General features: G+C 41.8%; 2 protein-coding genes across 6 annotated transcripts in view; one reads left to right on the top strand and one right to left on the bottom strand.

Annotated features, from left to right (window-relative positions):
- The window catches only part of PTPN14 (protein tyrosine phosphatase non-receptor type 14), a 111,752-nt gene extending 97,979 nt beyond the window's left edge, over nucleotides 1-13,773 (top strand). The window contains exons 16-19 of the mRNA XM_032102977.1: nucleotides 707-835; nucleotides 1,767-2,001; nucleotides 3,944-4,107; nucleotides 8,118-13,773. Of these exons, the coding sequence (XP_031958868.1) occupies nucleotides 707-835; nucleotides 1,767-2,001; nucleotides 3,944-4,107; nucleotides 8,118-8,246 (657 nt within the window). The 3' untranslated portion in view covers nucleotides 8,247-13,773. The remainder of the gene's footprint in view (nucleotides 1-706; nucleotides 836-1,766; nucleotides 2,002-3,943; nucleotides 4,108-8,117) is intronic.
- Nucleotides 13,774-14,375: 602 nt separating this feature from the next.
- Nucleotides 14,376-25,540, bottom strand: part of SMYD2 (SET and MYND domain containing 2) — a 29,144-nt gene continuing 17,979 nt past the window's right edge. For 3 of the 5 annotated variants that reach the window (XM_032102982.1, XM_032102981.1, XM_032102983.1), the window contains 6 exons: nucleotides 23,831-23,933; nucleotides 21,359-21,469; nucleotides 19,460-19,580; nucleotides 19,087-19,261; nucleotides 17,574-17,682; nucleotides 15,208-15,594 (listed from right to left, as the gene is read on the bottom strand). In XM_032102982.1, coding sequence (XP_031958873.1) covers nucleotides 15,514-15,594; nucleotides 17,574-17,682; nucleotides 19,087-19,261; nucleotides 19,460-19,580; nucleotides 21,359-21,469; nucleotides 23,831-23,933 — 700 coding nt within the window. In that variant the 3' untranslated portion in view covers nucleotides 15,208-15,513. Of the gene's footprint in view, nucleotides 15,595-17,573; nucleotides 17,683-19,086; nucleotides 19,262-19,459; nucleotides 19,581-21,358; nucleotides 21,470-23,830; nucleotides 23,934-25,540 lie in introns of all 5 variants that reach the window. The other 2 variants (XM_032102979.1, XM_032102980.1) reach the window with 2 other exon arrangements.

Below are 25,540 nucleotides of genomic sequence, written 5' to 3'. Positions count from 1 at the left end.
TCATCTCTAACTGGCAACAGGCCTGTCAAGCTCTGCTATGTGCAGCATGTGGGCATAGCTGCATCTTCAGCAGTGACCAGTGTAGGAAGAGGCTGTTTAATAAATCACTTTTTGCCTGAATGGAAAATAATTGAGGGCAGTCTGAACCAGCAGAGGCCTTTAGCTCGTCAGGCACAGTGTCATTTGTGTTCAGGCATTCTGCACCTGCCCTGTGTTAATTTGCAGCAGGGCAGTGCCTTTTTAATGCATGTAGGCACCTCCTCTGGTCCTTAGCTTTTCTTTCATTCTTGGTCTGTCACCAAGCCCAGGGGTGTCAGTCAGCTACTTATTTGTACTTAAGCCATATCAGACACAGGGCCTCAAAAAAATCCCCAATTTTTTTTGTTTGGTTGGTTGCTGGTTTGGTTTTTTGTTTGGTTTTCTTTTCATCTGTATGATCCAGATGCAATGGCAAGAAAGATAGACAGCATTTAGGCCAAAGCTTTGTTTATGGGCATCAAGACAGGATGTGGAAACACTGAAGGTTATGTTTTGTCAGATTTGCTCTTATCAAGAGGATGATTTTTGTTCATAATTCTGAACAAAAGTAGAAGAACAAAGAAGTAAAGATTTCACTGTAGTCTCTTTTGTTTAAAAGGCAGTTCTGGCACAGACGCTGCTGAGAATTTGGGCCCTGACTGGTTGTTTCTTTTTCCCTCTCTCCCAGGTGACTGTAGGTGGAGAGGAGTGGCACTACATTGCTACCCAAGGGCCCCTGCCACACACATGCCATGACTTCTGGCAGATGGTGTGGGAACAGGGGGTGAATGTTATAGCCATGGTCACAGCTGAGGAGGTACGTGAAACCACAGAATAGTTCTTTCTGATGTGAGAAAATCTCCTGTTATCATCACTTCCCACTCCAATAACCTGTTCTTTCTATCAACATCCCCTTTTCCTCTGGCTCTGTTTGAACATATGCCTGTACTGCTCTCATACTACACTTCCTAACTTTCTGACACTCAGCTTGGCAAGTGCTAAAGCGAAACAAGCAGGAGCCCTCCTTCCTCCTGCTTGGGCCAACCCAAACAAAGATGTTTCCATTGGAATGTGAGAGTGCTGAACTTGCTCCTGGTTAAAATGACAGAGATTTCCACACTGTCCAAGGCCAGTTCTGCATACCATCTCTCTTATCAGCTGAAAAGAGACCAGGAGCTGTTGTTTCCATAGAAGTGTCCGTGTAAAAAAAACCCAAAAAAAACCCAAACAAAAACACCCCACAACTTTTTATTCCTATGCCAAGCAAAACAGTTATTCCTATTGTAATCCAAGAACTATGTGCTATGTTGTAAAAACTGGCACGTTGTTAACTAACACCACATTCGGCTTCATGCCTGGTTGCTTTCAGCAAACACAGGGAGTAGCAGAGCACATCAAGTCACTGTCCAGTTCTCAAGCCTGAGCAAAACCAGACGCTTAGAAGCTGCTGAAGAGATTCTCCTTCTATTTAAGAGAGGCTTCCCCACGAGGAGAGTATTTACCAAGGTATTGTAGGCAGTAGCTGGCTTTCATCATGAGACAAGAGTCAGTTCTTCAAGTAGTTTTACACTTAGAAATATTATATGGCTGAGAGGTTTTAATGGGTGTTTTCTTTACTTTGTGGCATGCTCCTTGCTGTTGTAGTACTTTAAAATAAGAATACTTGGCTTATCCACAGAGTTTTATGCCCTTTGTAGAGAATTAAAATTGCAGGAACTAACAGCTTTTTGTCTTGTTTTGTTATTAAGGAGGGAGGAAGAAGTAAGAGCCATCGTTACTGGCCTAAACTGGGCTCTAAGCACAGCTCAGCCACTTACGGGAAGTTCAAGGTGACAACCAAGTTCCGCACAGACTCTGGCTGCTTTGCAACTACTGGTCTGAAGGTCAAGCATCTTCTCTCTGGACAAGAGAGGACAGTGTGGCATTTGCAGTATACTGACTGGCCAGACCATGGGTGTCCAGAAGAAGTCCAAGGCTTTTTATGTAAGATTTTCTTGAATTTGCATGATAAAATACATCAAGAAAAAGATTGCTCACACTGGATTCAGTTCACTGTACCTAGTTACAGCTGGGAGTGATATCAAGTAGTTGTTGTTGTGGCATATGCAGGCTTCAACTAAGTTATACTTCACTGCAATTTGGAGGAAAAAAAATGGGATTCAAGAGGTAGGAGCTAAGGTGATTAGCAGGAAGAAAAATCCAAGCAACAGTGCCAAAAACTCAGGAAATTTTAAATAATAGGATACTTCTGCTGGCTGATCTGTTGGTTAAAGTTACTGCTGTTTCCCTAATGAGTGTAGGAGATAATAGGCTGTATACAAATGTGGTTAGAGAGGTCTGGGTGAGAGACGATGAGTTGCTAGTGAAATATGGTGCATCTTCTCCAGTTTTTCTTTCTGTAAAAGAGCAGAGGGCTCTATCACACCTGCAGTAAGTCTGAGCTCACTGCCACCCTTGTAAGCACATGTACCAGTTACATATGGTCCGGGTTCACGGATTTCTGAAAATACAGCAATTTCATTGATCTGTAATGTGTTGATAGCACTTCCTGATTCTTGCCAAGTAATAAGCCCTCCCATATTAAGTAATAGGAATTCAACCATTAGTTAAGACACATCTCTGGCACTACAGTAGAGAACAATGCAGGAATCTTTAAATTACCACTGAAGGAGTCTGAACATGGTATACTGATGTGTTGGAGATGCCTGCCCTGTTAGTTCCTGACAGTTTTGCAGCTGCAGCTCTGTGGCAGCTAAGTCCTCTCTCAGGAAGGTCCATTAGTTCCTCTTCAGTCTTGCCACAGCTACAGTCCTTTAGTGATCCATTCTCCTTTGCATGGTACACGCTTGATGTAAGTAGGGCATCCTCCTTTCCCCAGATCTGTCACCAAGGCAAAAAATAAAAAATGGCATTTCAGTTTCAGCAAAGGAGTGCCAAGGGATCTGTCTTGAAGGAAAAGCTATTGCCCAATTCTTCATTTGTTCCATACTCTGTTTCTCCTACCAACCCCAGTTGCTGTGGTTGGGCATGACAGTAATTGGAACCTAACTGTCCCCATTTCCTCTCTTCCATTGTTTGCCACCACTTAGAGTCCCGTTTCCCTGTGTGCATTAAAATGCAGCTTTTCGGATGTTGGTAGGCCTCCAGCCCCATCCTGCCTGGGGGGAGAGGACAGCTGGGGCTGCAGTGCCCTGACACCAAGGGTCAGAGCAGGAGAGTGCAGCTCGGGTCTCACTTCCCACTCGGAGTGCTGGCAAGCTGAGTGAGCTTCCAGCACATGAGGTTCTCAGAGTGGTCTGACAGCAGGATGTGTTGAATGACACTAGGACAGCCACACAAGGCAGCTGTTCCTGCGTCCTGAGCTTTCTACAAATGGCTTCAGGGAAAACAAAGCAGTGATATCCCAGAAGGGCTTGTAGCTATTGAGAAACAAAGCCTGAGCAGAGAGTGAGGGGGAGATTCTGTCACAGTCTAGAAGGGAGAAGGAAGAGAGGGAACAGGGCAGATGGATGCTCGCTTCCCATCTGATACTGGCTTTGACAGGCAGTAGTTTCAATGGGACTTAGCTATTGTTTTGATCCCAGCCTGTTAATAGCAGGAATTGCTGTAAGTAATGTCTAGAATCATCTGCTTAGGGGACCTGGAGATTTGCAAGGGGGAAAACAGAATTTAATTTTTTAAAAGAACTATTTAATTTAAAGGAGCAGACTCCCAAGTAATAATTGACACCCAGCTGGTACTTGCTGGATGCAGTGCTGTTCAGTGCACCCTGGCTAAGATAATTATTATGCTGTAAAAAATGTAAATTATTGCCACTTTGACAGAGAATAACTTTTTCACATTCTCCCCTGTCTCTCCCTCCCCTCCTAAATTTTACATTTAGACATGCGGATGTTTGCATCCTTGCCTGCATTTTCTCTTGCAGCTTACTTGGAGGAGATACAGTCGGTGCGTCGGCACACCAACAGCGTGCTGGACAGCAGCAACACCTGCAACCCTCCCATTGTGGTCCACTGCAGTGCAGGGGTGGGGAGGACTGGAGTGGTCATCCTAACAGAACTCATGATTGGCTGCTTGGAGCATAATGAAGTAAGTCAGCTTTGTTTTCAAACCCTGAGCTTGTCCCTTGGCTAACTGGCTACATTTCTGAGATTGAAATTAAAAGGCATTGAAGTGCTTTCTTTCTCTACCTCTGTGAGCAATGTGACAGGCAGAGATTCCCCATGGCAGGTTACTTGCTGTAGTTTTCTGTATAGTTGATATTATGGGGGTTTTTTTTGTTAGGATTATTTTAATACATTCAAAGATAGGGCTTTCTTCTCTCTTTTAAGAATTTAGTCTAATTCATACCTGTATTTAATTAAAAGTCTAGAGACAGTGTGTTTACAAGCACTGCCTGAGAGAGGCTAGAGAATAATGTCCTTGCTCTTTCAACTGAAGTTTTCTGCTCTCTAAATTCTCTCCTCGGGCTCCTTCCTCGCTCCTGTAGGGACTGTAATCTCACCTGGACTGAAACTTAACTGTGTTTTAAGGATAAGTGTATTCCTGTGGGGAATAGGGCTTTAGGATTTGCAGCCAGCATTACGAGTAACACAGTCTGGAGTTAAGAGCCCCAGTAGAGTAACCATGGGTAGCAACTTGCTTTTCATGTGCTACTGGGAAACTGTCTAGGAAGAACATCACATCTTGATTATCAACGTGCCACACAGTTTTCATGACAGCTATGGAAACCAGGGGCTTCTCTTGCCAAAGAAAATGCTCAAAGACCAAAGCTGCTTGTAGAGATAAGAATGCAGAAAGAGTGACAAATAGACATATATCATCTGCCCCTCCCAATAATCAGCCACTGGGTGAGTTCAGGGAAGACTGAGGACTCCAGCAACTCATCATTCTGGAGTTACAAGATCCCTAGAGATCCTGGGCTCATATCAGCTGAGACAAACCTCCTCCAACTCTGCTTGGGCCACACCAAAGGTGAAGGTGTCCCGTAGATCTGTGTCACAGCTGACACTTTGTTTTCTTGCTTTTTATTGGCAGTGGGAGGTGTTGGGGGGGGTGGTGGCAGCTGGAGGAGAAAGGGAAAGAAGGTAGCTTGGCCAAGAAAGGGCCCACAGCAATGTGTCTTGGGAACCCAGCAGCCTCCCAGTGCTGGCTGCTGCTCAGTAGCTGCTCTGGTGTGGGGCAATGGCACCGACTCTTGAGCCTGCTTTACTTTCCTTATGCACTGGCATGTGGAAGTGACTGCTTCTGTTGTTCACACAACAGCCATGAAATTTCTGCATGCCAGAGGAAAGCTGGAGAGTTAAAAAAGCCATCCCTGAATTGCTTGTGAGCATCAGTGTAGCCATGTCTGCTTTACAGCATCCTCTGTATGTGCACAGAAGCAAACTCTAAAGGTTGTGCAACAGCGTCTGGCCACCTCAGTTTACAGAAGTCAGTCTGTGGTTTACTTAAGTCACCCATTGGGCAAAGAGTAGCTTTGGCAAAGGCAGCACCTCAACATCTAAGCATGAGGTTCAGCCTTGACATCATTCATAAGAGTTTTCATGAACTTCACTAGGTCCTGATGGTAGTGCTCGATAATAAAGGATTTCTCTGATGTCCCTTAATTAAAGCATTCTTTTGTCTTGATTAATAATGAAAATCATCATTAACATTAAATACAATTTTCATTAAGGGTTTTGTTTCTCTAGATTGTACCAAGTTAATGTTTTTGTTTTTTTAAAACCTAATTTTAAAAAAAGATTAAAAATCTTGACAGTATGTTTTCAGTTTGTGACAGATTCTGCACAGAGGGGTTCCTTTTCATTTGTTTATTTTGTAGTAGAATTGATTGGAGTTTCTTCCTGAAATAAAATTACTTATCGCTTAAAATGTTTTAGTCTTAGGAATTGGTTTTCACAGAAGTGTCCTAGCAAATAAATGTATTAACATTTTAGCAGTGAGAGAAAATCAGAGTTTGAAAATTTTGATACAGACTATTTTGGAAAGCCTGCAGCAGTGCTGGAACAAAAACCAGAACTCTTGAGCCTGAGGTTTCAGATTTAGGTAAAAAGCCATGTTTAATCAAATTCTATACAGCTTCAGTCACTGTGGCTTCTGGGCAATGGCTGGTTGAGTCTAAAGCTGTATCTCATTGCAGGGGTAGAGTTTCAGTAACTGCTGCATGGCATGTAAATGTCACGTCATTACATCCTTACTGCTGTAGACACGTAGTACGAGAAAGTAATTGAGAACCTGCTCTATCAACTTTTAGTCCAGACTTGGCACTGGGACATTAACTCATGATTGCATCTACAGCATGCTTTCACATGGGAGGTCTTTACTTTGGGAGGCAGAAAGGAGTTAGCATTTTTGTTTGATCTGTTTGCAAGTGCCAGCTTAGCAAAGCATTAGGGGGGGTGTGTGTGTGTGTGTACATATATATATATATATATATTTTTTTTTTTTTTTAATATGAACATTGTAATGAAGGTGACTTTAGGGATTCTGCTTACCTGGAATTAAATACTAAGCTGTCTATAAATAGCAAGGCTTAATAGGCAGGATGAGGTTTTCTTCCATTTCTGAAATAAGGCAAAGCCATCTCCATTTTGAGGAGGTGCATGGAACACAGTGTGCCTACTAAAAACCAGTGAGCTGCTGAGGGACAAACATGATGTGCAGGTCAAAGCTGGCCTACATTTTTGCTGTAGTTGTTCAGGTAAGATCAGGTTCCACATGACTCTGCTCAGCAAGGACCATGTGGCTTTCATAAGCATCTGAGTCCACAGGGAGGCTTTCTCCAAGTTAGCCAAGTTAACTGGAAAGAGCTTCCGTTTTTCTTTGCACCTGTTTGATAATAATATGGCATTACTCATCCCAAATATTTACACTTGTTGGCTCTCTAGAGATGTCCTTTTATAACAGGTTGTTGGGCTATGTGGCAGAATATTTGGCCTTGTTTTCAGAAAGTGATAGCCTATGAGTTAATACTTGTTTACATGGAATGGAGATTCTGAGTTTTATATATATGGACAGAAATGGATATGCAGCGTGATTTTTATTTTAAACTTTCCAGGAAACTTCAGATGTGCCTGGAAGCAGATTCCATGCTCAGTTGGGCCTCCAAGGCTTAGCAGCAATCTCAGTCAAAAGACTTGCTAAGTTTCTCTTGGTGTTTCTGCAATGGCAAGTGGGTATTACAAAGTGCAGTTTATGTTGCCTGATAGGGTAGCTGTTCTTTAGTCTTGTATCTTGAACTGCTTAAGAACTTCCTCAAAACCAGTATGTATCTTAGTGCTCACATTTACTGCTGCCATAGAAGGTTTGTGCCCCTCAGCTTGGCTCACATTACACGCTGTTTGAATTTGAGCCTGGCAGGCTGAGCTTCATGGCTCAACAACTTCTCAATAGCTCCTCGTGTACCTGTTGTAACAGATAAAACACAACAGCATCATAGGTTTTTGGCTCCCTAAATGACAGAAATCTGATGATAGCATCCTAATGAAATGTGCAGTGATTTCTAACACTTCACCTCATGGGCCTCTGTTTCACAGAACTCATTTGGTTTTGAGTTCAGACCATTACAGGCTGTCTGTGCCCCAGTGGGCCCAATGGGGTTAGGGATGTGCTTTCCCAGTAGATCTCCTTATCTCTGCCTACTTACTTCAGTTCCTGCTGCAGAGCATTTTCAGGGCACACGAGTGAGTTTCTTTTGGATGAAACTAAGCTGGAAGATGCCTTCTTGGAGAACCCCTAATGTGTCCCAGGGGATGTTCAGAAGGTGGCAACAAACTGATGCTGGCCTGGAGTCTGCAAAACACGTGTTGTGGATACTGGGTCTTTGTTTCACTTTACAGACCTATTTCTCCTGGAGCATTATTTGCTAACATACACTTGACTGTGGGAAGTCAGATGTTGGAGTCCCTGGATCTTTTGGTGGCAGTGAGTTCCCTTCTCCTTTAGTGAAAGGATCTGTATCTTTGCCTGCATATTTAGTTTTGTCCACGGAACCTATAGTATAGCTCCCTGTGTCAGATAACTGATATTTGAGACAGTGATTGTTTGATTTAATAAACCCAGATCCTTATGCTTTTTTTTTTCCCTTTGCTTTACAGAAGATGGACGTTCCTGTGATGCTGAGACACCTGCGGGAGCAGAGAGTGTTTATGATCCAGACCATAGCCCAGTACAAATTTGTCTACCAAGTGCTCATACAATTCCTGCAAAACTCGAGACTTATTTAATCTTTTCAAACATCCCAGACCCAGCATTGTGGATCTGACTGAACCTTACTGATGAACAAGGGGAACTGCCTGGACAACACTGTGTGCATATATTGCACTTTTTAAAGTTGTCTTGAAAGTAAGGAATGATGGTTCTTTACTAGTCTCCCGTGGATTATTTTATACAAGATATAATTTATTTTTCTTGGAATAACTTCTGAATTACTTTAATAACTCATAAAACTTATAGTGTCCTTCAAAGTGAACCACATTTGACATGGCTGGTCTGCATTGTAACATGTCTGTAAGGAAGGCAATCCTTTGTAAAGGTAGTTTGCTGGCTTTTATTTTGCTACACAGCTTCTGAAACCTACAGTTATTTGGCAGTGGGCTTTTTCTCACGTAAGGACATTCTGGACCCAGTATGTGTCTTCCCTGGTAAAAACAAGACCTGCTAGATGTCAGCTACTGCTCTGTGTGAGTGGAAGGTAAGGGTGCACAGCATGGAGACCTGAGCTTCTTCACGTGTAGTGGGCACGTTACAGAGGGCTCAAGCACAGGACATTGTGAGGACAGAGAGTTTTGGGTGCTAAACTATTCAAATTCCACAAGAATTACAGTTTTAGATTAGTCCTTGAAAAATCAATGCTGGATCTTTTAAAGGAGGCCTTCTGCTGCTGTGTGCAGCCCTTGAAGGGATTCATAAGAAGCAATGTAGGGTGAAGTGCAGTGATCTACAGCAGGCTGAAGTCAGTGAATGAGTCTTTCCAATAACTGGTGGACTGAGAGCTGAACAGCAGAGGATATTCAACCAAATGTATCTGGAAAAAGAGCCATATCAAGCACCTTCTCATGAATTACACTGAAAGTATTATTGCCTTGAGGCTCACCTCCCGTAGAAAAGGAATCTCATTTAAATTAGGCATCTCCAGCTGCCTTAGTTTTCATGTGTGAACTATAGTTGGATGGCTAGAGAATGAATCAGGCTAGAGAGGAGCCTTGGAAGTCTCTGGTCCCAGCCCCGCTCACCCCACTGCTAGCTTTAAACTTGGATAGGCTTGTTCATGGTCACATCCAGTTTCAGAATTCCAAGGGTGAAGATTTCACAGCCTCTCGGGGCACATGATGCAATGCAGTTACTTTGTCATGGTGAAATCACCTTTCTCAGTATCCCTTCCCCAGATACTTTCAATATTTTAATCCTATTGTCGCTTTTCTGTTGCATCCCTGCCTTCAAACCCTGGTCAATGTACAAAGGCCTAAGCCTACAAGCACTCGTAATTTCAGCACTAAAGGGACTAAAATCAGTGGGGAGCTGAAGCTAAGGTTCTGTACCAGAATGTTTCTCAAATATGTTTAAAACAGCACTGTGTTGATTTGGTACTTTGCAATACAGGCCTAATGAGGTGACGAAGATTCTGGTGAAGACTTGTAGCCCCCAACAAATGGAGAGGAATTATTTTGCTGTAATACCTTGACCACGTTCTTTTTAGGGATCAGTTGAGTTTTCAGTCAACTTCAGTTTTCCTCTAATTTCTTCTGCCAGTGCCAACATATCTCTTGTTAAATTAGCAGCAACCATTTAAAGTCTTTTCAGCAGCATCTGCATGATAATTGCAGAGAGATGCTTTATATCTGGGAAAAAAGCCAAGGAATAAACCTTGAAGCAAAGTGTATTAAATTAGTTATCTCGTTATAACTTTTTGAATAATTTCCTAATGATGAATTAAGTTTGAACTCAGAGCTGTCAAGTCCCATTGCTCCACTTAGATATGAGAAGTAGAAAATCAGGAGGGAAAAGAATCTGTTCCTATGTCTTATTATTCAGCTGCTCTTGGCTGAAATGTGTATTTCTGCTGCTACAACGAGCACAGGAAAGTTCTTGCATAAGAGTGTGAAGAGCTGTGTTTGAAGGGAAGAAAATTACGCACATGTTTTTTATGCAAAGATGCATCATAGGTGTCTTAGAAAAACATTAATTAGAAAAAGGCACTAAAAATCCTTTCCAAATTAAGTCAGTGCCTATTAATGAGCCAAATAAGTGGCCATGTAGTAAACAGTCATTTCAATTAACTCCTAATGTGGCTGGTATGGTAGATAGAGGCCAATGTGAGTCACTTTTTCCCTTTCATTGTCAAAGAACGGTAATTTTAAACTTTTCCTTTCATCTGACTTCAATGTATTTTTCCCTGCTAGATTTTATCTTGACTAGATCGGTTAATATCATAAGTGAATTGGGCTGGTGCATGTCTTCAGAGGTTCTTTTCTACCCCAGCTTACAAGCAGCCCTCAGCATGCTGATGTTTTATGGTTGAAATGTGATACAGTTTTGTAAGGGAAAAAATGAACCTTCTCACTTTGAACCTGTTGTAGTTTTATCAGGCCAAAATTGCTTGGGCAGTATTTCCTAACCTTTAGGGAGTGACAGGAAAATGCATTTTGCATCCAATTTTCTTAGTCATAGCAGGAATGAACACATGAGTCTTAAAGCAACAGTGCTGTTTAGTTTCTGTCCTGCAGACTTTTAAACAGCAGAACCCTTGAGGAGAAAAGGACAGTTGGGAGTTGCTGTTTGTTGTGATGTTTTTTTAACATCAAAGCATAACCGTAATTTCAGACCAGTTTCATCCATTTGGAATCTGAATTGAAAAATCTCACAATGATTCATCAATGAAAGGAATTTTGACACAAGCAGTCTTCTCCCAGGGCACCCACCTTGCACTCTGACCTACACTCCCTGATGCTTTCCAAGAGAGAACTTGCAGTGGATGAGTAAGTCTGGCTTGGGAATCCATTGTGTCCACTTTCCTTTTTGTGCACTCTTCATCTGTATTTAACACCCTTTTCCTTTCTAATTTAAACTCTTACCAACTACAGTATTGAGGTACTGGCATCAGATTTTTGGTTACAGTCTGAACATTTCATGCCTCCCGTTGTTCGATGGGAGAGATGACAGTGGAGTTGTGACACTTCTCAGTGCTGTGGGGATCCTGTTTCTGTTCACACTGGAGGATGGAGGACATCAGCTGCTGAGGTCCTACTTGTTTCAGGTCCTACAAAGGCCTGTTTTGGCACCTCTTGTCCTCAACTACCTGAGGAAAGATTAAGCTTGTTCCCACAAACATTTTCCTGTATAGGTATACAGGGATCCTAAGTGCTCAGCCTTATCAGAAATTCCCTAAACTAATTTTAGCTGGCAAGAGACATGTCTCTGAGAACCTAACATATTGCCAACACAGTCCTTGAAGTATACTGAAGTGCATTTCTGTTCTATTTATTTAAATCAGCTGCCTCAGCTACAAATACTATTAAATATTTGCATGATTTCAAAAGTTGGGTTTTTTTTAAATTACTTTCTTGTAAACAAACAGAAATGCAAATGGCAAAACACAGACTTACTCTTTTCCAATCTAAGTGCTTCAATAGCTATTGTCATTGTGAGCCAGGACATTACTTTTTTGATCCAATACCTGCTATGTCTGTGTAGTCCACAAGCAACTCTAAAAGAAATGCTGATGGGAAATCTTGTACTTGGATACAGCACAGAAATCTGTAGGGAAAATTCAGCAGCTACTGACGATGCCGCATTTCCAACAGCCGACTTCCCGCTGGTCTCCTGGGAGGAGATGATGACTGAATTAGCTGTTGTCAGCCTTGCTAACAGTTTGTGGTCTGTGTGCTCAGAAAGTGGAATCATCAGGCTGATCTCTGCTGTAGCAGCTCTCATGCATCACTGAGGGAGGTCTGAGTTAAATTTTGTTGCTTCTCTTGGTGGAAAAAAGAATGCTAGGCTGGCGCTCACTTCAGGAAATAAAGGCTGCGTCACATTGCAGGAACAAATTACTGAGCTGGCCATGAATGGAAGGACTGTGTGAAAACAGCCTTTGACCACTCTTCTACAGAAATGAATATAAAGCTGCTGATGTATACTTCAAGGCATATGGAGTTTGGGATAGGTTTTGATGCCAATAAGAGAAAGGCTGCAAGTCCAGAACCCCAAAGGCAATTGTCCCCAGTTCGGTCTTAGCCTTCTAGAGAGGTTTTCTTGTAGGACCTGGTGCTAAGGGAGCTATAGATGCCATCTAAGTCTTTAGAGAGAAGGATGTTATACATGCAGCTGCTTGCAGGGGTTGGGATTTGAGGAAGGGAACAGATGGCTGCGGGGCAAACAAGATGGAGGTATTAACCATAAATAAACTGTGAAAAAACAGTGCACAGTTCAAAAATAGCAGTGTTTATATAAATATTAAAAGTAAATAAATGTACTCAATGTTCTTGGAGTATCCTAGATTACAGTTGCATTGGTTTCTCTCAGCTGTTTTTTTGAAGTTTTGTTGCCCATGCTTTATGTGCACCCTCACTGAGAGTTTCCCACGTGCTTTAACAACAAGACTTTGCCTTTGGAGAGTGAACAGGAAATCAGCTATTTATCAGTAAAGTGATAAATTGCAGCTTCCACTGGAGAATTCCAGCACTATATAACAGCAAAGGAAGGACTGCCACTGATTCACCTGGGTAAGGACTCAGTGGTTGGACAGTCATTTCCAGGTATTTCAGGGGTGGTGTTCCTTGATTAGGCACACAGGCAGAAAAGAGGAATGCTTCCCACAAACTGTTTCCATGTCAGGTTGGGGGGCACCCCCTGAGTTAGACAGTGGCTGGTAGTTGAGAAAGAAATAGGGATGTGTATAGAAAAGGGTTCTCAGCCCCTCTGGGCCCCTGCTTTAGGGGCTTCCTGAGGCCAAAGCTGTATCCTGCTCACTCTGTGTAGTACCTACTGATGGATCCATCTTCCACAAATCCCATTATCTTTTCTTTAGAAGCCAGTTATTCCTCTGGCCTTCACAATGTCCTGTGCTGGTGAGTTCCACAACTTACAGATGTAATGTATAAGAACTTCCTTTTTGTGTATGTTAAATGAAAGTATTTTCTTGCTTCTGCTTGGTCTTCAAAAGAAAGCAAATCTTGAGTGCCAGAAACACTGGTAATAGGATGTTTAGACTATTGAGATTGCTCCATATGGAAAACACATTTTCCTCACTAGTAAAGTACCTTTCTTTGGCTATTTTGCAAAGGAAAAAGTTTACACATGCAGATGACTGTAATATTCCCATATGTTATTGTGTGGAATGTGTTAAATGAGATAACATGTTTATGTCACTGGATTTTACTGTCCTGTTTTACTTCAGTATTTTGATGCCTTCTGTTTTGTTCTGTAATTTTGTACCTGACAGTTTAGCACAAAACAGTGATCTGAATCTCACCATCTCATTGTATGTACACATTTTGTAATGGGACATCAGTTATATGCCCTTCCTGCCCCCACTCCCTCCTGTTAGGGCTGAATGGCAGAACTATTCTATGGTATTTGAAAGCCTTTAAAAAAAATCTATGCATGCTATTTTATATTCTAATGTATTATTCATATCAGTACATAAGCTTATGCTTATCAGTTTTATCTTGTGTATAGAACTGATTACTTTTGACAGTATTTTTGCACTGTTTCTTTTCTTTCTCTTTTTATAATAAAAAGTTCTATCAGCATTAATTGACTGCAATAATTTTTTTACCCCTTTCACTGCCTTTGTGTAAATAGTTTCTTATATGCTTTTGCAAATGTGAGAATGTCTTCAGTCACTAAGGTTTTTTTGGTAAATCTGTCCTTCATATTCACAGTATACAATAAAACTTTTTTTTTCAAGGAAAACGTTTGTATTCTTTTCTGTATCAGCTTAAGGGTTTTGTATTTGCACCTACACTGCTTCAGTTGGTTTCCCATGTTAAACTGATAGGCACAGCCAGGCCCACAGTGAGCTTTGAATAACCTTCTGTAAATAGTAATCCAAGTTTCACAGGGGCAAGGCTCCCACTGGTGCCTCATGTTCAGCTAATCCAATTCTTTGGTGTTGAAGTGTGGTCTGGGCTCTGGACAGACTTGCTGAAGTAAAGGTGTTATGTCCCAGGACAAGAGTTTATTTGACAAGACAAAGTTAGGATAAAAAGAGTCAGCTACTGCCCTCTTCCTAGGTTTGGCTGTAGTTAAATGGCCTTGGCTTTCCGGAATTGTAGATGTGGTGCAGTTTTATGTACTCCAGCAGCAACTGCTGGCTGGAGAGCAATGAAAGATTTCAGCAAAATGAGCTGACAGACCCTTGTTCTAGCAGTTTTATTTTCAGAGCAGTGCTTACAAGAAAGAAAATACAATGAAGTTCTTAAGGGTGATGTGTTCTCTTTCTCATCATACTTTATAAGCTGTGAAAACAGTAAGGAATGGGCAGGTAATTTTATTGAGCACCATATTTCAGTTTTGATGCTAGAAGTTTACAGCTACACTCTTTTTTTCCCCCATCCTTAAAAGCAAACTCCTGCCATTGATCTAAATGGAGGGGAAAAAAATCCCCTTGTTTTATATATGGGTGGAGAAAGCTAAGTCCTGGACTTTTTTCTCAGAAAGTGTTCCTATTCCTCTCTTAAAAATAATTGCTAACATACTATTACAATAGTTGTAATCCACTGGAGGTGAAGGTATGGCTGTAAGGAAATATGAGCTCTCCTCTGCAATAACTCACTTTAACTTGTAAAGGGGACTAAAAAGCCAGAATTTGCATAGTTCATGTCTTGTGCAAGCCTCCGAGCTCCAAGATAGGTGTCAGTATCTTCTGTACAAGACAAGTTGAGCTCTAGGTCTTTACTGTGATGAATCCTCATCTGCCAGGAGCAGTGATGGACCTGCAGATTAACTGGTTGAGGGAACATTGGTGGCTTTGCTGTAAAATGTACAGAATTCATCACCCCATTTCTCCTCTCTCCCAGTTAAGCCACTGCAAACAAAAATGACGCGAGAAAAAAAGGAAATGGATGCCAAACCACAACAGAAAAAGTAGGGTTTTTTCTAATTTGTCAGATTAAGCAAAACTATTTGGGCAAAAGCGGATATCACAGGACTATTGCACCCATTTAAGTGTACAAGTGGAGTCAAGAGGGCCCAAGACCACTTTATTTATTTTACACAAATAAGATCCACATCAACATCCCTAAAGAAAAAAATGGCCATTTTTGCCCATGAGCCATCAAAAGGCATAACCTTTAAGGAACCATGGATGCTTCCTTAAAAAAGAAAAAAAAAAAGGCAATTGTAGATGTGTGGAAGCTAGGCCTAAGTGTGTTTGTCATTCCAATTATAGGACAGAACTGTGCTCATACTCTACCGCTTTTCAAAGTGCTCCTGAAGGTTTCCATAACAAGGCTTTTTAAATAAAGGTTTGAAGGATTGCATAGATTCAAAGGCTCAGTGGTCCTCTAATTCCTTTTTGATCTCTGAAATGTATGGATGATCTTTCCCATGTGCTACTTCCATGATAGCAATTGCCTATGAAAAGAAAAAAAATATTCACACAATTGATTCATATATAACACCAGGCTATAAATACTCTCTTTAGAGGTTTGAAGCAGTCTGACACCTCTAGCTACTTTTTGTCCCCTTGTAGTCATAAACCCAGTAGGAAATAAAATGAAATTCAAAACTAAGTAATAAAGGTTTTATATTCAGAGAATACATCTTTGATCTTAAAGGAGCCCAAAGCACCTTTCAAAATTATATTCTTGACAAAACTACTTTGAATGCAACCAGCTCCAGGACAGAAAACTGCAAGTGCGGTGGATAATATTCCAGCAGAGGACTTAGCCAGTATCAGAGCGAGCTCTGCTCCTACCAATTTATCCTTGAGCTGTCAGAGACATGCAGGCCTAGTGCAGGAGTAATGTTGAGGCATTTCAGACTTGAGTCTGTAAACCCTCTGCTCCTTCCAGGGACTGCCAATTCTTCAGGAAGGAAGCAAAAGGGAGATCCCGTCAGATTGGGACAGATGCTGCTGTGCCTGACTCCCTGGTGTTTTACCTGCAGCCTGCTCCAGGCCTGAGAGGGAACACTGCAGGCAGCCAAACCCCCTGATTGGCACATTTCCTGCCCTGCAGAATGTGTGCAAGGGCAAGATTTCCTCTTGAGGAAAGATGTGATAAAAGGCAGCATGAGACAGAACTGAGAGGAAAGTTCAGTGTAAGTCTGAGAATGTTTAAAGACCAACAGTGCTAAGACAGAGCAAGGAACTGCGGTATCCTGGCCCTCTGAGCATTTAGTTATTTCATCCTTGGGAAACTTTTATGCTCTTGTATTTGTTAGGACAGTACAATAAGGGCTTTTGGTTCCACCTCAGCAGCAAGAAATGACTCCAATCCTCCTCCTGCCCACAAAAAGAAAGGAGGACCTTCTGGATGAGCTGCTCACAAACGGAAAGGGAACAATGGGTTTGCTTTTCCACTAAATCCCAATGATCAGAGGCTGGGATAACTTTGGGCAGTTCCTGTAGACAGCTTTTGGAAGTGAGTCATTAAGAAATGTTTGTGTTAGGAAACTAACTATGCCAACAAATCTACCTCACAGTTCCCTACCCCCCATCCCATGCTCCTACTGGCACAATTCCCATTTCTACGCAAGGGTTTAACACCACAGTGAAGGAAAACCTATGCCAATTTCAAACTAGGTAAGAGTTACATTTTAGAGCATAGATTGTAGCATCATTCACCATGGTTGGATGGCGCTGTTATTTGCTGGCTAAAACCTTGCCAGCATCTAAAAAGCAAGAAGAAATACATTGTGACATTCCACACTGAGTCATTATATGCTACAGTAGTCACTGATGCTTAAGAAACTAAAATAAATTTCTGTCCAACATCAATAAAGGAAAATAGTCAAGAAACGTAGTACAGACTAATAACAAAATAGAAGAATAAAAAACTAAAGAATAAGGCACAGAATAACAAAAAGGGGTGAAGAAAAACATAAAACCAAAATGCTGTATTTGCCAATTTCAGCATTACCAGATGCATTGAATTCCCTTCAGTTATGTAAAAATCAACTGGTTCCAGAACAAATAACTACCAAAAGCATGCTTAGCTTAAGTTGGATATAGAAATCACAGACTTCAATGAAACACTATGTGCCTTTTATAAGAGCCAAGCATTTTTCCTGTCCTTACCCAGCAAATGAGGGGAAGATAGGGTTCTGCTTCATTTACACTAGTGCAGCTCTAGCTCAGTGAAGAACTCAGAGCAAATGTTTAAGCATAATTCTTGTTCCAGCTGCTGCAGTATGAGCCCACTGTGAAAAGGCACCCATAAGCAGACCTATACTCCATCATTAGAAAAGCCAAATCTGAGCCAAAAATCCAGTGACCAAATATATTAACTCATGGTGCATTTCCTACCCTGCCAGGCTCACTGACAGAGAAGCACACAGTGTTTCAACAACCTGAACTGGTGTTATTAATGGAGAAATCAGGCAATAAATACCCTCTGCAAGGCTTTAACTCCAGCCGTCCTGTTCTTCAGTGCCATGTACAGTCTCCCTAATTTCAGCCACATGGAGGCAACATTCAGCGAGTAGGAGGGATAATGTTTACTGCAAGACAGAAAGAAATGCAGCTTTATCAGCCTTGGCAGTTTCATTGCATTTTCCCAGCCCCTGTCCCCCTCTCATGGGGCAAGAAGCTGCCTCTCGTTGCCCCTGCCCATTCAGCGCTCATCCCCTCTGCCGTGACTGCCAAGAGCCAGTGCCAATTGTGTCTGGGATGGGGACGCCTGTCAGCTGGGAATTGAACTGAAACTACCATATGCCTCTGAACAGCTGTCAGATGGCAATGACTTTCTGCCACTAGTTTTAATCTAGCCAGCTACAGAGAGAGCCTGCATTGTTATGAGTTTTTGGAGCCACCCTGCACCCACAGCAGTCGCTCCGTGTGTTCCACAATAGTTGGTGGGCTGGAAAGCGAGGGGCCCTCTGCAGTGTGCAGGGCACACATGGCAGTCTGTGCTCGCACACACTGAGCGGGCAGAGCCCGCTGCAGCAGAGCTGACCTGGAATGCCAGGCTCAGAGCCAGAGGAGCTGGGCAAGTCCCAGGGAAGATAAATAGTACTGAGCCCCCAGGGGGGGAATGTTGGCTCCTTCTTTGTATCACTGTTCTCTGCCAAGTGATCTGTGACTTTATGTTGGCATCTGTTCCAAAGGGAGAGCTTTTCTTGCGCTCCCCCCAGCTGGCAAGAAAGTCACATCTCAAGACGAGAATCTGTTTAGGAGATTCACGGCAGCACCAGACACAGCCAGTGTAACCGGCTGGCTCTAATGAACGGGCTCACTACTGCAAAACCAGAGAACTTTATCAGAAACAGTATTCTTATCTCCTGCAGAGGCTGTGTGCTGCCCTGCCCCACGAAGGGCTTCAGCCTGGGCATTCTCCCATGCCTCCAGCTCTAGGGCAGCAGGATCAGCAACACGGGGCACCCCCAGCTCTGAGCGCAGGAGTTGAGCTCATCTCCAGCTCCCTCTGCTGCTCGGCCCCAGCCCCGGGACACGGCTCTGCGCTCCTGCAGCCGTGCCCACTGTGCTGCTGCAGAGAGAGAGGACTGGGAGACTGCAGGAATCTGACAGCAACACAGGCTTTGCCTCCATTACCTTGTACAAAATACCGGCTGCAGATGTAGCTTGAAGCCCTTCTTTAGTAAAAAATTACAGTATTTTGGAAACCAGCTAAGCAGAATTAGCACAGCACCCAAGGTGGCACAAAATTGTCTTGAGAACCCAAAGCAATGATTTCAAAGTCAGTCCTGCTATATATTGCAGACCACATTCTGATAGTAACAAACACTGTCCCAGCATCTAAATATTCCTTTTTGAGTAGTGGTATCATGGGTAGAATGTCTATACCACATATACTGAGAGAAGTGATCTCTGCCCAGACTTGTCTTAATTGTTCAGATTACTGAATTAGAGCACTAAGGAAAAAAAAAATAGTCTCTCATATTTACCTGTATGGTCTGATAATTTTTTGCCCGTAACGCAGTGCACCTTCCCAGTCCTGCACGTAGAGACAGACGCCCATGGCCTGGTACATCATATGTAACATATAAACATTGCTGTCTTCAAACACTGCACCCATCTTGTCCAGGCTGAGTTCACAGATCTCCAGTAATTCACTAGGGGGTAGGAAGAAGTCAAGGAATGAAATAAATCGATGGCCTCTCATTATACAACTATCTGGTAATGCCTTCAGACACAAAGAAGACAGAGATAAGTTTAATTTCTACTGGTCATAGTATTTCTCCTGCAAGTACTTCTGAAGTCCAGCAGATAAGATTTTTAGGTCACACGCCAATGGAGTCAGGGTAAGACAAAGGATATATTTGTAGTGTTTGGCTCGCCTGAATTCCTCAATCACGTTCCGGGCATATTTGATCATGTCCTTTACTGTCTCTGCTGACGGAGGATCATTCAGCTTGCAGATTTCCAATTTCTCTTTATCCTGAAGGAAACACAATGGACCTTACAAAGGCAGGTTCCAAGCCCTACAAATAAAAGTGCACCTGCTATACAAAATTACTCTAATAAAAAGACACAGATGCGAACTTAAGCTCTTCAAAGAATGAAAAAACAAATGTAGAATGTGCACCTGCAATTTTTCTCTAAAGCCTTGGCTAGAAATCCTAGGATCCCCTGGCCCTCCAGTTCATCTGCTATTCTCTACTTCCATGAAGTCCCTTTCTTTTGAAAGATCGAATAGCTTTTCAGTTGTGTGTTGCAAGCAGTTTTACATAAGAAATTTCACTGTTTCAAAGAGATTAGGGTTTAAAACAAATTTAGCCTTAGTTTTAGGGCTATAACAGCTCAAATACCTTAGGTCAACTACCAAGTGATGTCTCTGTGGAAAATTACATGAATTTAAACACAGAAAAGGATCCTTCAGATCTACAGACAAAACCACATTTCCATGTATTTTGTTATTTCTGCTGGACAGCTCCACTTACTCTTATCTATCTAACATACTATTTCATGAAGTCAGCTACAATTTAGAGACAATTTTTTGCTGTTTAAGCTTCACATTGTTGCTAGATTTCTTTATTTTTTTATTATTTAATCTGCCAGCTGAGAGAGCTACAGGGACTCTTTCCAGAACTGAAGGAAAATGAGTGACAGGTGATTCCCAGAGCAGAAGATTGTTGAAAATCACAGGTGAAATCCTGGCTTCATTAAATTCCATGGCAAAATTATCAAGGTAACTGTGGGGAAAAACTGATATGGTACCAGCAGAATGATCTCAAGCAACAGTATTGGGTACTATTTGGGAAAAAAAATTACAAAAGATGACACCATTTAGGGGAAGGAGATGGTTGCCTGGTCGCTTTGGGAAGCAGCTCTTAAAAGGATGCCTGGTGAAGATGGGAGGAAAAATGATCTGGAACTTAAGGATTAGATTGTGCCAGACACACTGATCTTGTCTGGAATGACAGATAAGCTACACAGAGCTCAATTCTTGTAGGACCTTCAGTGAAGGAGGGCCAAATGATTGCACAGGCACAGCTGTCTCAGTATCTACCTTTTCCCTCCAAGAAGTGCTTTTCTTTAAAACATTTAACACCTTGTTTTCAGGAAGACTGTCTGGATCTTCCTTTGTCCTTTGAGGGGCACCAGCTCATGTCTAATGAACAAAAATAACCCTGGCCTGAACCTCACCAGGGACTATGACCCAGGACCACACTGTCCCTGAGCAGATCAATCTGATGCTATTGTAGGGAAGGCCATTCCTCAGATTCTGCTGGGTCTCCAAAACATCCAGAGATGCCATACAGTGTCACCTAGAATTGACTGTAATGCCCCAACCAGGAAATGCAGCAGTACTCTATCCCAGAACAGGACCCCAGAAATGCCCCAAGCAAGATTTCCTTGCTGCGAGTTGGTAGAAAGTATGAAATTACAAAAAAAAAAAAATTTCTGAGCTTAATTCTTTTGGCCAGGTAGCATAGACACAGTATAATTATCTACTTTTAACAATGTTTTCATCTTTGCTTTGCAGCTGAACTTTAAATAGGCCTCTACCAGGAAATTTCCTGAAGTGTCATAATTACAGTGGAAAGAATGAGTATCAGAAAGCGTTCTGGACAGAAAGACAGAAAAACAAAACCTCCCCCCATCCCACTATCCTACTTTCCAAAAAGTAATTAACCCAGATGATAGAATATTGCATCTAAGGACATAGGTGGGTGCCTTGACAGTCAGAAGTATATTTCACACCAATTGCACTACCTTTTCTTTCGTAACGCACTCCCTGCAATCACAGCTAAAAAAATAGGAGTCTCTTAACCGGTCATTTCTGTCTTCTGTGGGATACAGCAGGTCAATGTAGCTGCTAAAAATCTACATGGTGAAAAAAAAATAGCAGTTAGTGAGAAGCAGCATCATTAAACATATTTATTATACTAGTTCTGATATATGTAGTATGACAACTACATATTCATGCAGCTTGTGGACCCCTGCAGCCACATCACCTGGCTGCTCCCTCACATTCCAAGCCCCTTGGCAGCATCAGGAGTTGTCACTTGTGAATGCAGCCTGACAGAGAAGTGTTCTTTTCCTATTTGTTGTGGAATTTCCCTCAAATATTACCCTGGCTTGCACCCAGGAGAGCAAGATTCAGGTGTGGATAAGGAAACTATCACAGCATAAATCTCAGGCTCCTGTCAGACTACAAAGAGATGCCTACTTTTCAGAAGTAAAATAATGATTTCAGGTATCCAGCCTAGGATAAATTACAGTGGCCTGGTTTTTTGGAGGCTGGAATCTCAAATTTTTCTTTCTGAAAACCTACAAAAATTGGGGCAACACGAGTCACTAGTAGCTTTAGAAACTTAGGACAAGACCTTTAGATCTCTGAAAAGAAGAGAGGCCCAGTGCTCCAGTTCAAGGAGAATGAATATCAGATTTACTTCAGCAGCAATATTTTAAAGCAAAGAAAACCTGCTTTTGATCATTTTAAAGGCCCTTCATATACACTATTCTTAAGTTTTCCTCTATTTCAATGGTCTTCAGAAAAGAACCCCTGCAACTAGCTTTAATGCTCTGCTTTTAAAATGAGATCTCCCCCAAGAAACACGTCCTATGCACGGTGCAGTTGATCATTCTGCAGACCAAGGAACAGCTTTAGCTCCGTTTCCTCATTTATGGTTATTTGAAATGCTTTGCTCAGTCTTTATACTTAAAGTTTCTCTTTTCTTTAAAAGCAAAATTACATGTAATTTCATACAGTGCACCTTCTTCTTAAGTGTGTGTCATCTCACACTTTCCCTCACACTCCTCTCCTCCCTTCGATATTTTCAAAGCATGTGGAATGCAGGAACCACATTTACAGCAAAAAAACTTTACAGTGCTGCCCTGCAATGGCTACACGGAGCCTGAAGATGGAGACACAGGCTGGGAGACTGCACAGCGACCACACACAGCCACAGCTCACAGTTAGAAAATTCTGAAGTGTCAGAAAAGCAAATGAGCAAAATCCATGAGGTCCTGGAGAGCTGATGCAGCTTCTAAGGCAGAATTCAAGCTGAAGAAGATGCTGAGCAAGGTAAAGAGTCCACTTCTCTACCTCTAATGATACACCTCCCCCTAACATGCTGAAAATGTCTGGGATTCCACAGCAAAACTGTGAAGCCAGAATCAGTCCTTGTCTGTTACCACAATGCATTTGCAGTGACTGCCAGCATCACAGACAAATCATCGCTGGCAAACGGCATCAAAAGAAGTTGCTCACCTGAGTCATTCACCCTTGGCTACAGCAACTAAATTCACTTTGTTCACAACGGGGAACAGCTACAATCCATAAAAACAACCTCTCTACCTTTCTTGCAGGCTGCTATCACACACCTCAGAAAACAGTAGAAGTTATCAAAAATCAAATCTGAGCTTATCAGCATTAACTTCACCCACTTAATTATTATTTACAAATAAGCCATTGAAACTGTGCAAACTCCATCCTCAGAGAGGATGTTCAGTATCTTCATTCCCTGCAGATATTTGAACATCCTCCTCAACTCTGTTTAACATCTTTTTTTGGTTTTTTAAAGTAAAGTGCAGCTCTTCTGTTTAAAACTCCCAGCCAAATTCATTATTTGATTGAGAAAGTTTCAAGGTAAACCCAGAGCCTTACTCAATTTCACAGATTTTTATCCTTCTGCGTTCAGTTTCACTCCACCTAAAAACACACATTTGTTCTGTGACTTCCCAGCAGATGCCACTGAGGTGATATGACCAAGTCCCATGTTTTGTGGATGCTCTGTCCAAACAGAAGTCAGAGGATTTATCTGTACCATTTACCTTGTTTATTCTGGCTTCAATTTCAACACATTACTATTATACTGGGAACTATTATAGCAGTAATAATTTGCTTTGATCTTGGAATTTCAAAGCACCAGCCAAACATCAGTAAACTCAGCCTCATTTTACAGATGGGCAAACTGAGAGAGAGGCTGGCAGATACACAGTGACTGCTGCAGGTGCCCTTCCCATGTTTTAGCACAAAATAGGGTACTGTCTCCAAAAATCCCTTCAGTCCTCCAGAGCCACCCTAACTATTCCAAAGCACCATCTTGCATTTCTTTGAGAAACATGAGATCCTTCCTTCCTATTATTAAGTAGCCATCTAATAGAAATGAACCCTGAGAAGCAGAATGAATCCTGTCAGGTTGCACAAGTACAGAGCACATTCAAACACTGTGCATTTACCTCCTCTCCAGGCTCAATCTCTCTAACAGCTCTGACTTCAGCCAAGGTTCCCTTGTAAGTCACAATCACATTTGGGCAACAGCTATGGTTCATCAATGCAACACTGTAAAAGTAGAAAAGTAAATGTTTTCCCCAACCACCACCACAAGCAACAGACAAAAAGTTAAGCACCACTTCACAAAATAAATAAGTCTGAAAGATTCAGTCAGTAAGCTGTTTTTATTCTGAGGCTTAACATGAAGGTAACCTTGGGAAAATCTGTTGTGCTGTTGTTTATTCTAATGATATGGAGAATGGCTGTGCTAATGAATCATTACAATTTTTAAATCCTATTATTGCATTACTAGGTAAGTTATTATTTTCCCTTTCTTACAGTGCTACAGGACAGCTGACAGGCATGTTCATATAGCTTTACCATCAACATGATAGACAGACTATTTTCCTCAGAGGAGAAAGAACGAAAAACATGTTTAACCCAAAAGGAAACAAGCAAACACATGAAAACAAAAGCCTTTGCTGCATTGCAACTTAAGATGGGTGTTAAAATTTTAGCTGGATTCTATTCAAATGTAAACAGCCTCCATGTTTGAAGTGGGAGGGAGGAGATCTCTGTTATACAAGCACATGACTTGGACAAAAACCTGGATGGATAGAGAAAAGTAAACCCCCTTAATACCAAGCTTGGAGAAAGTGCAGTTCACTGCTTATCTGAGATAAAACTTGTAATTTTATTTCTTTCTCTTCCAATCTAGCAAAATAACAACTGTCTCTTCAGTATTTTTAGCTCACAGGCATATCTGTTAAGTAGGAAAGATCTGACTCTTATATCCTGAGCATTTACAAAGGATGGTGTTGGACATTTTTCCAAAACAGCTTGGTTTAATACTCTCCTCTTCCCACAATGACTCTGATCCTGGGCATTTCAAGGCATTAATTTCCAACCTGTAGATCAGGGATATGAACTGCAGACAAACCTGCCTGAAGAAGAATCTGTGAAGCAAGGACTAGCTACTACTGCTTGTCTGCAGCACTTGGCAAAATCACATCCCGCTTTAAGCAGGCATCTGTGAGTTTCAGGTTACCTTGACACAGATAAGCTTCGAGTAATCCGAGCCTCACCAGGAAGTCAAACTAAGCCTCAGTGCTAATACCTTCATACAGGCTGTGCAAAGATCAGGGACAGAAAATACCCTCCTCTGCTACAATATTAAGTGGGAAGGGAAGATTTAAAAACGCAAGAAATGTTTCTTGGCCCTAAAGAAAGCTGTGGTCCCCCACTCCCGAACTGCAGCTAACACGTAACATCTGCAGTTTATTTGTAAAGCTAAGAAGCTTGCACATTTTTTTTTCCATTGTCATAGCAAGGAGGCTCAAAGAAGTTATGAAAGGGATTTACTATTTGCCAAGGAACAAAGGTAGAAGGGATATTGTTCAGAGAGCACCAGGTGAAGGATTATACCCACCCAAACCAGAAGGTTGTGAACAGAGCTAGTCACCTGCAATCCTTTTCACTTGGCTTTGATCATTACTTGATGTCCCTGCCCAGAACCTGCTACCCAAGTTAAGTGTTTCTACCAACCTGAATACAGTTCACAATCTAAGTTTCAAAACAAATTACATGAGCAATTTTACCAAAATTACTGGATTTTACTGCAAATAATTGGTCACATTTTATTAGCCAATTAAAGATATTTAAAACAAGATAAACTG

This window comes from Corvus moneduloides, chromosome 3 (assembly GCF_009650955.1).
Source record: "Corvus moneduloides isolate bCorMon1 chromosome 3, bCorMon1.pri, whole genome shotgun sequence".
In the NCBI taxonomy this organism is placed as follows: Eukaryota; Metazoa; Chordata; class Aves; order Passeriformes; family Corvidae; genus Corvus; species Corvus moneduloides.
Note: the sequence above shows the minus strand (reverse complement) of the source record. Positions and strands in the feature narration are given on the sequence as shown.